This window comes from Halichoeres trimaculatus, unplaced genomic scaffold (assembly GCF_033239565.1).
Source record: "Halichoeres trimaculatus isolate MK-OKI-2021-1 unplaced genomic scaffold, fHalTri1.1 fHalTri1_scaffold_15, whole genome shotgun sequence".
NCBI lineage: Eukaryota > Metazoa > Chordata > Actinopteri > Labriformes > Labridae > Halichoeres > Halichoeres trimaculatus.
In genome coordinates, this window is record NW_027437193.1 from 9,804,995 (window position 1) to 9,815,370 (window position 10,376).

A 10,376-nucleotide genomic window follows, 5' to 3' on the forward strand; every position below is an offset into this window, starting at 1 on the left:
TCCTGTGGGGAAATTCCATCAATGGTATGCCTGTGCGGTCACGTAGGTTCATGATGGAAAGTACTATGAACTTAAAAACTACAAGTTATCAAAGGAGGACTCAAACAGAAAATTTCTCTTGAACTTGAAGGGTGTAAGATTCATTAATGTTGTTTAGGAAAGCATTTCCATTGGTTTACAGTAAAGGTTATTTTTGTTTATCTCCATCTTGTAGCTTTGATATTTGTTACCTACCTGCCAAAATTATATATATATATATATATATATATATATATATATATATATATATATATATATATATATATATATATATATATATATATATATACTTGAGCTTAAGATCAAATCTGAAGAACACTGAGATACCTAAATCACATAAAATTGCAAGAAATGAAAGCCTATGCTCGTCCCCCCTTTATTCTTAACTAACATTTAGCATTTACAGCTGATTTTAAAGAGTAATATCAATATTCATTGCCTCTTTGAGATATTTTTTTCTTTTTTTTTGGGGGTGGGGGTGTTTTTTAAATTTATTTATTAATATATATTTATTTTTTTGTTTTTTGCTTTGTTTTATAATAAAAGACATGAAGGCAGTTCTACAAGATGCCAGTGTTTTATCTTGGTTGTTTGAACAATTGACTCCTGGAACATGATTTTAATCCATAATTCTGTGTTATGTTGACTGTGTTTTGTCTTATTTTGTGCTTCCTGTCTGTAACTGTGTTTCATTGCTGCCTGTCTTGGCCAGGTCTCCGTTGAAAAAAATGTTTTAAATCTTAATGGGACCAACCTGGTTAAATATGGGTTGAATAAAATAAAAACAAAACAAAAATGGTTGAATATGGTTTTTAAAAAGTACCAGGTAAAGACCCTTCTAACACCAATAACACTTACATTTAATCATTACATACTAATTTAGTAAACATATTAGCCTCTCCTTGCATTTAATAAAAGTATCTTGTATTTTAAATCCTCCTCGTGTCTATTTTTCATAATTTCGGTTTTTCAGTGGAGTACGTGAACGCCTCACCCTCAATGGTACCACAAGAGCGCATCAAACGCTCACTACAACCACTGCGCTTCGACCAATCAGAGCCTCTACCGGGGTATGACGTCAAGGGAGTGTGTCAGTCCTGTTGTATAGACGTGGGGGGTGTAAACCTAAAACCGGTCTCTCATCAGGAAACCCGGAGAATAACCTTGATCCTGAACAGTATAACACGGAAGAGCCCGCCAACCATCAGCATCCATGTCTGACTCCGTGCCTGGGTGAGTAAGAAACTTAAAACTCATCTAAAACAGGGTTTGTTTGCGTTTCTGGAGCTGTGCTGTGATCACGTCATGTCAAGTAGCTTTATTTTATTTCTGACTATGAATTCCTCGATGGGTTTTCCCTGCTGATTAATCAGGAAAGGTACATGTGTGGGCTTTAATTCTTTGTATTTTACTTTTTAAAGTGGCTACATTTCTCAGACATCCCATGAGAAACAGATTCGCTCCGGCTGTGTAATTAAAGCGATAGTTAGGAGCGCAATAAAAAGCGCGCCCCTGCCTCGCCGGGATGTGACGCTGCGGGGAGGATGCTGCACATTTCTTTTTATCTTTCCTGAACCAAGACCAAGAGACAGCTTCAGGCCTTTGGGGCTGAATAACGTGCTCCCCAGAGATCAGATAATAACGCAGCACAGCACGGAACAGTTCCGGTCTATCTGCCCACTCGCTGTGGGGAGGAAAAACCCCACTTGGCACACGCGATCGGCTGTGACGTCATTCTATAAACCCACCGACCGACTTCTTACTCATTAAGGAAAACTATTAATCTATGAAGACATACGGGAAGTGCGTGTATCCACTGACTGTCTGCGCGACGTGAGGTGACTCACGCAGTCGCACCTCAGGATGTTTGTCCTGCACAAAGTGAACCATGTGTGGCTCATGTTTGGCACACATCAGGCAAGACACATGCCTCACCGCACATGATCCCCAAAAGTCTTAATACATATTGTCACAGCGTCATGTGACAGTTAACCCCCTCGATCCACGGTGGAATTTCATTATTTGCTGCACAGCACTTAAAGCACCAGCTGGGCTAAGAACAGACCTGTGGAGTTAGAGTCAGAGTATGAGGTTAAAGCGCCAGATTGTCTCTGATGATTCACAGAAAAGCCTCTAAATTAGTGGGTTAGGAATATCACATTTTAACAGCTTTTGTTATCTAAGATTTAAAAGTCTTGTCTAGAATTGTGATGTGTCTTTGAAGACACACCCTTTTTAATGAAAATATAAATATAAAAATAAGTAAAATCCAACATTCAGGTATTTTAATTTTTCTGTCACCACATAAATTTTCAGTTTTTTCCTCCAAAAGAAAACTGTAGCATCAATGCCTGTGAGACTCCACAACACACTGAATTCTTTGGATATTAATTACTGGATTAAGTGCTTTCACAATGCTCTAAAGAAAAAGTTCTGTAAATCCCTTTTAAGTAAAAGTGGAAAATTATAGCATCTAACTCTTGAGTAAAGGGGGAGGGGCTAGTTTTTATATGGTTGTGATACAGCTTGCAGAAGTTGTGAGTTTGCACAAGTCATAAAGATTAACAGTAAACATTAGCATGTTGTAAATTACAGTGATATAAAATGAGGCTATTGTTCTGGCTGAACTCTGAAACTGTTTGTTTTAAAATAAAAAATAAAAAATAAAATAAAAAAAAAAACAAGACAAAGTGAAATATCCTAAAAAAATGTATAAAAAGTAAAAAAAAAAATCCAGAAACCTTAAGATTAGAATTTACTAAACAGTTGAGGCCTTAATACTGTTACTTAAGTCCCAATCAGTCAACAATAAACCTTGTATAAAACTTTAATACGTTTTATAAACACTTAATAAATTTAGAGACATACAGAAGTCTCATTGGTTCTTTCAAAAATCCACTCTGGCTGTCAAACTAGTGTTGTATTTCCAAAAGGAAACAGTTTTATCTTCAGAATTGTAAGATTCTGCACAAATGTCAAGGCTGGATTCAGAGTCAGATTAAAGCGATACATCAATAGAAGCATTTAAAGTTAAGTCTTTTGTGCTGAATGTAATAAAGTCGCTTTATTTGACAAAAAAGAAATTGTATCTATTGCAAAAGTAGTTTTAAAGTTTCCTTTGCTGCATCCGAACCTGATAATGAAGCATTGTTGGCACAATAGAGCAACCATAACCTTAACTACAGGACCATAACATGTTATTATGACTGTTTTTGTTTATGTAAAAACAATACTCAAGCAGGGATAGATATCCCCTCAGTTTAGTGACTCTTTATGCCCTCCTCGCTGCCTAAATTCCTCCTGTTTAATCAGATATTCCTGCGTGTTTCCCGGTGACTGAATGCCTCATGACCGTGCATTCTGAGAGGGCATCGCTGTGAGCACTGAGTCACGCCACCGTAGAGAAAGCTCAGTATGTGGATCAAACTTTGGAGTGTTTGATGGATGATAATGATTTTAATGAATGAGAATAAAAGAAGATAATAATACCTCAGCCTCATCCCACGCTTTCTTGACCTCACAGGGCTCATGTGACGCTTCAGCTTCAGGAGAATAATCCTGTTATTCTGGAGTGATGTGTTCAACAACTGTATGAGTGTTATGTTACAAAGAAAATTCCCCAAGCCCCACCTGGTGTTTGAAATACCTCAGAGATACTGCCTTGAGCGCAGTATAGAGATGAGTGTAGGTGTCAATGCAAAGGCATGATTTATTATTCTGCTCTGCCATGTGTGAAAGTACACTTTTAAGATGCTGGAGTTTTACACACAGCTCACTGTCTTTTCCCTTTCTCTCTGTTTTCAGTGATAGCTATGAGGAGTGTCGGGCCACAGCCGATTGGCTCCTGTCCACCACACAGGTGCGGCCCACTGTGGGAATAGTTTGTGGTTCTGGTCTTGGAGGGCTGGCAGATATTCTCAAGGACCCTCAGGTCATCAAATACAGCGACATTCCTAACTTCCCCCGGAGCACAGGTATGCACTAACTCCAGGTGTCTGGAAATGAACACTGCTGTTGATTGCACGTTTGTAAGCTGTACTTAAACACACTGCGTGACTAACTGAATGTGTGTGTGTTGCAGTGCATGGTCACGCAGGCCGGCTGGTGTTTGGGACACTAAAAGGGAAGCCATGTGTTTGCATGCAGGGCAGGTTCCACCTGTATGAGGGCTACCCAGTCCAGAAGGTGAGACTTAGAGGTAGAGCTCTCTTTAAGCTCTGGTTAATGAAGATGATCATATATTTTATCTCCTTCTACTGATGCTCTTGCTTGAACTTGTTAGTCAACATACTGTCATAAAGTGTATGCAACTATTTCACAACCCTCAGGCTGATGCACATAATCCTGTTTGGCAAACTCTTACTCACTTAAAAACTGTGTGTGAGCTGTGCTCATCATAGTGTTACGGGTGAGGTTTCCTGTCAGAAATATTGCTACATGCCTGAAAATCTTTCAATCCTATCACTCTTTACCAACAACACACTGTTGATTTCCTCACATGATACATTACTTCAGGTCCTGAACAACTTTATCAATGTTTCCCTTTACCCCTCACCAAAACCCATAAACATACTACATGCGTGTATAGACTAGAGCTGGAATTCCCAAACTTTACAGCCTGCAACTTCATGAACAGTGGTGCAGGTCCCCCTGACCCAGGAATGCACTGAAAGGCCAATTCGAAAACAGGCAAAAAAAGAAGAAAAAAAAAGCCTTAAATACTCAGTTTAGCTGATCTGTAGAAAATTAGACTACTTGTGTGCTCATATTGCTGCTTCATTCATGAATCTGCTGCTACTGATACTGTCATTACCCTGGATTAGTTATCCCTGGTTCTTATTGAAACAATAAAAAAGAAGAAAACAGATCAAAAATGTTCTGTTTGCAGAGTTTTCTATACATTTTAAAACCTGCTTTTTCTCCCCTGCTTTGGGAACCACAGGTCTAGAACACACTACCACACACAGCCTTATCAAATTTAAGGGAAAAAAAATCAAATTATTTGTTAAAACATCAAACTGCTGCATCAAACCACTAAACTACTTCTGCAAAAGTTGAAAGGAAGCAATTAAAGATACTCACGTGCATGCCACAGCTATGTTTTTCAATATGTGGGTTTAGTGAACGCTCAGGGTTGAACCGTGGCTCATCATTATGCAGTTATATCTATTATTCAAGGCTGGGACAATTTGCTTTACTCTCATTTCAGTTCTTTTCAATTTTCAGGGTGTCGATTGGATTTAAATTGTAATTCTTCGATATTTCCATTTTTGCGATTTTTTACAGACTATATTAGGGATGGCTAGATACCGATACCAGGTATCGATATCAGGCCGGTACCAGCCTTTTTTCAAGGTATCGGTACTTGTGACGAATGAATGAACCAGGAAGAGTTAACAGTTAAACTTTTTATTTTACACTTTAGTTTGCTTCAAAAAATACTTAAACTCTGACAGTTGTTAGTTTTATTGTGCACTTCTAATACTATTTTTTTATATTGATCAAAAAAGTTCTAAACTCAGAGAGAGTTGTTTGTGTTTTATTTGGACTTAATGGCAGAGTGACTGTGCTGTCTTTGATCAAAATGATCTGTCACTGTTAATCAAAATTTTATGTATCAAGAGTACGAGTAGTATCTGTACTCGGTATTGGTGAGTACTCAAGAAGGAGTACTCATACTGGTATCAGGCTACATAAAAAAGTGGTATCGAACATCCCTAAATCAGAGATCATAGAGACATATTTTCCCCGAAAATGCATATCACATAAGTCAGAGAAAAACATTTCACATCTGCTGGAGAAAAGTGTAAACTTTTTTCTAATCCAGTTTATAAACAAAGACTGGAACGAAGGATTTAAGTTTGAAAAAAAAAAGGGGTTTTTTTAACAAAGAATCAGGACTTTGATATCATAACACAAAAAATCCTGATACTTATGTGATACTTAGTACCAAAACTGCTCTTTGTATCATTTCAGAGGCATAAAGACCCTCAGTGGTTCAAACAAAAGTCTGAGATTCCTCACAGATGCTCCTGGCAGAGATATCAGGGCGTACGTTCCAGTCTGGTTCAACCAGAAACAAACGCTGCACTTGTAGATTTGCAGTAAACATGGACACACCTTAGAGCTTGAACTATAATAGTCTGTTTTTTTTAATCAAGCTCTGTGTAGTGAAAATTACACACACCCAGGAGACACATGACACATACAGCAGTGTTCAGCTCTCCTTTTAAACAAAGTCTGTGCACCAGGCATTTGTTGAGTCTTTTCTTATGAACCAGCACAACTTTTCCATAACATTCAAACATGTCACTATTGTCTGAGGGTTTTATCGTACCTTGTTTCCTCCAGATCACTCTGCCAATGCGCGTCTTCAAGCTGATGGGTGTGGAGACAATGATCCTGACCAACGCAGCCGGAGGCCTAAACCAGGACTACAAGGTGGGGGACGTCATGATCATCAAAGACCACATCAACCTGCCTGGGTTTGCTGGAGTCAACCCGCTGAGAGGACCAAACGATGAGAGGTAGGGGGAAGAATCCCTGCACAAAGATACACAGGATTAGTCAAAAGAATCAGACCTGATAAAATGTAGGGAGCTTTAAGTCTTATTCTTTTTTACCATCAGTTTCATGACATTCAACTTATTGTTTGGTTCAAAGACTGGGCTCAGCCTATTTTTCTTCCCTAGCCGCATTTCACTCTGTGTTTTTTTTAATCTCCTATACAATACCTGACCTGAAGCATCAATAAGCTGATGCTTGTGTCACTTTTGTTCTCTTCTTCCTGAGGCCACAGGCATCAAAACTCTCAAACAGGGCTTGAAGCTCGAGAGAATAAATCTGTGTAATGAAAGAATTCACATTTCAAATCCTCCATGCAACGCATTCACAAATACTTTAAGCTCACCCTGCATCACAAAGAGTACTTTATGCAGTGATTCCATCTTTAATTTGCCAATAATTCATTACCCAGCTGTAGTTTAGCACCACAAACACTGACACGTGAATGGTTGAGTTGTGTTCACACGAAGGCAGGAAGCCTGATGTTTTGCTTTCGTGGTACCTGGGTCATTTTGGGAGATTTCAGTTTTGAGTTGGACGTTTGTATCGAATCCAACGGCTGCTCATGCTTGAATAAACACTTTTCTCCTCCCGGCAGGTTTGGCGTTCGTTTTCCCTGCATGTCTGACGCCTACGATCGCGAGCTGCGGCAGCTGGCCCAAGATGTGGCATCAGAGCTGGGCTACAGCGACTTCCTGAGGGAGGGAGTGTACTGTGTCCTAGGAGGGCCCTCCTTCGAAACCATCGCTGAGTGTCGCATGATGCACCGGCTGGGGGCTGATGCTGTCGGTAAGTGATAACCTTTCCAATAAAACACATTTACATTTTTGCTTTTATACTCGTTGGTGCTATCGCTGAGACCTTAACCACAATCATCACAACAGCACTAACACCAACCACACAAGAAAAGGTCTGAGTTAGTGATTCACAGTACCAGTGTTCCTGTCACTGACCTACTTTTATGCAACTTCAAAGTTTTCGGCTCCACCACAGACATGATGCTTGTGTAAGAAATGAATGTTCCAACAAATTCTTGCCCAAAGTCATTTTAAGATTGCATAAAACCTTCTTACTGAGATCATTTGACTAAAGCTGAATAGTTGTATTTGGACTAATGGAAGACCCCAGATAAGACCCCAGACAGGGATAATAGTTTCCAAATACTCTCAGCCTTGGTTGACAAAATACTAAATATATATATATAATATACTATATTAAAAATATCTTGAAATTACTGCAGTAAAGGAAAGAAACAGTGTAATATGCACACAAAATCCATACTGTTAAGTGTTTGCTTTGTAAATAGTTTGGGTGAGATCAAACAGTTAAAGTTTGTGCTAAAAAAAATAAACAAATGTGACCAGCTGGTTATGTTTTAAAATTTAGTTTTGTAGATCTATTATGTTAGTACAGGGGTGGCCAACCAGTCAGAGACCAAGAGCCACAAAAATGACTGTTGTACTACACAGAGCCACATCACGCACAGGGTCTTACAAAAACACTTGACATAAATGTTCAAAGTGAGGTTTATTGTGTTTATAAGTGTATTTGAATTCGTACTAGAGAAGAGAAACTGAAACTTAAGTATCAATCCCAACTGATTTCGACGTTGGCGTCCATATATATATATATATATATATATATATATATATATATATATATATATATATATATATATATATATATATATATATATATATATATATATATATATATATATATATATATATATATATATATATAGCTTAGATTGATCAGCACACCACTACTCTTAACTATATATATATATATATATATTTTTATGAATGGATTGAAGAGCCACACACCGAAAGCAAAGAGCCACATGCGGCTTGCGAGCCACAGGTTGGCCACCCCTGCATTAGTACAACAAATTTTCTCTATTGCTCCAAATCATGTCAAAAGATAAGGAGATTATCATATTTTTGTAACATTTTTTCACTTTTAACAAGGAGAAGCTGATGTTAAGCTGCCAGTTTAGAGGCCCAATGAAATGCCTGCTTCTAGCTTATGCATGATTTCAGTATTTACACAGAGGAAATAAAGCTTTTATTTTTGTTTTTGAAATATAAATCCACACACCCCCACCATCCCTATTGTAATCAACAGGGTCTCTGTGTCATGTATTATCCCTCACCTTCTTTTTGTCTCCCGCTGCAGGAATGAGCACAGTCCACGAGGTCATCGTCGCTCGACACGCAGGCATGCGCTGCTTCGCCCTCTCCTTGATAAGCAACCGGTCTGTAATGGACTACGACAGCCAGGAGAAGGCCAACCACGAGGAGGTCCTGGAGACGGGCAGGCTGAGGAGCCAGCAGCTGGAGAAACTGGTGACCAGTATGGTGGCTCGGCTGGAGCAAAATAACAACTCGTACTGAGCCTGTGACTGAAAACATCTGCACCTGGGACAAGGTCGACTGTCCCTTCTGCAGCTCTCTACATATGCTTGCTAGAACGCTAAAAAGCCTTAGAGCTATAGAGTTCCTCTGACTGTTACTTCTTCCTTGATACGGGGCCTATTTTATTTTTATACACCCTGCTCTTTCAGCATGTTTACATTTTGTTCCTGTACTTCTGAACGATGCTGTCTAACAAATCCCTGCTGCGGTTTACTGCACTATATCCAGCTGACCAGTGCTTGAATGAAGCAGCGTCATATTTTAACCTCTAACTTAAGAGAATAATATAAATATTTATTACTGCAGTTCTTTTACATTCCTTGATGTCAGTAAAAAACTAAAACATTTATATTTATATTTTTTAATTTACTGAACCAACTCATCACACCACTCACTGAAATCATTACTTAAGATGAAAATAATACTGAACATTCTTCAGAAGATGTACTAAATATTTATACTGAATGTATTTAAGTAGTGTTTTATTTGTTTTGATGATATTAAAAGGATAGATGATGAACAGAAATTACACCCTGCATGAGATTACCAAAGTAGATAGATTGAATTCAATGTCCTATCACTGTGTAAGCAGGCTGGGTTTCTGCATGTAGAGGAGAAGGTGACTGTACAAACTGAAGCTCTACTTTTACAATAAAAATGACTCAACATGAAGACGACAAAGTTTCACTTGTGCTTCATTGAAAAGTGGAGGAACTGATTTCTGATGGTGGTTTTGTTGTTAGGGGGATGTAGGTTATGTTTCCTCTGCAGGTGTGTGGGTTTGAGTCACAGGCCGTAAAGGGGAAAACCGGATTCAGATCTAACATCGTTATTAATAATCAGTCTGAAGCCTGTTGAGCTAAGCAGTTAAAAACGTCATTTCTAAATTTTTCTAAACTGACACTAAATACAGACCAGGTAACAAAGACAGAAAGAAAACTAAAGAGATTAAAAGAAGACATCCATGTTATGTACAGCCCCTTGTTTATTCGTCTACTCTAACTTAAAAAATACAGATATGGAAATAGTGAGGTAAAGAGAGAATGAGGGGGAAGAGTGAATAAAGAAAGAGGGAAAGTAGAGTGAGAGGAAAAGGTAATGAGAAAATGGGATGAGGGAATGAGACGGAAAAGAGGATACCAGAGGAAGAAGGAAAAAGGAGATGGGGAAATAAGGAAAGAGAAAAGAAAAAAGGAAAAAAAAGAAAAGAAAGAGAGAAATAAGAGGGAAAAGGAGAGAAAATCAAAAAAACTATTAAGAAGAAAAAGAGGGAAAATAGAGAGAAAGCTATAAAGAAAGTAGCCTGCTTTTAGGTGCCTTGAATTTCTTGAGCACAAAAGCTGACTAGATTTGACT

The 10,376-nt window shown here is 38.4% G+C and overlaps 1 protein-coding gene across 1 annotated transcript; it reads left to right on the plus strand.

The window, feature by feature from the left end:
• Nucleotides 1–1,134: 1,134 nt before the first annotated feature.
• Nucleotides 1,135–9,691, plus strand: pnp5b (purine nucleoside phosphorylase 5b). The gene is made up of 6 exons (XM_074688714.1): nucleotides 1,135–1,272; nucleotides 3,844–4,013; nucleotides 4,121–4,224; nucleotides 6,391–6,566; nucleotides 7,202–7,392; nucleotides 8,782–9,691. The coding sequence occupies exons 1-6, from the start codon at nucleotides 1,253–1,255 to the stop codon at nucleotides 8,997–8,999; spliced, it is 879 nt and encodes a 292-aa protein (XP_074544815.1). The 5' UTR covers nucleotides 1,135–1,252; the 3' UTR covers nucleotides 9,000–9,691.
• The last annotated feature ends 685 nt before the right edge of the window (nucleotides 9,692–10,376 follow it).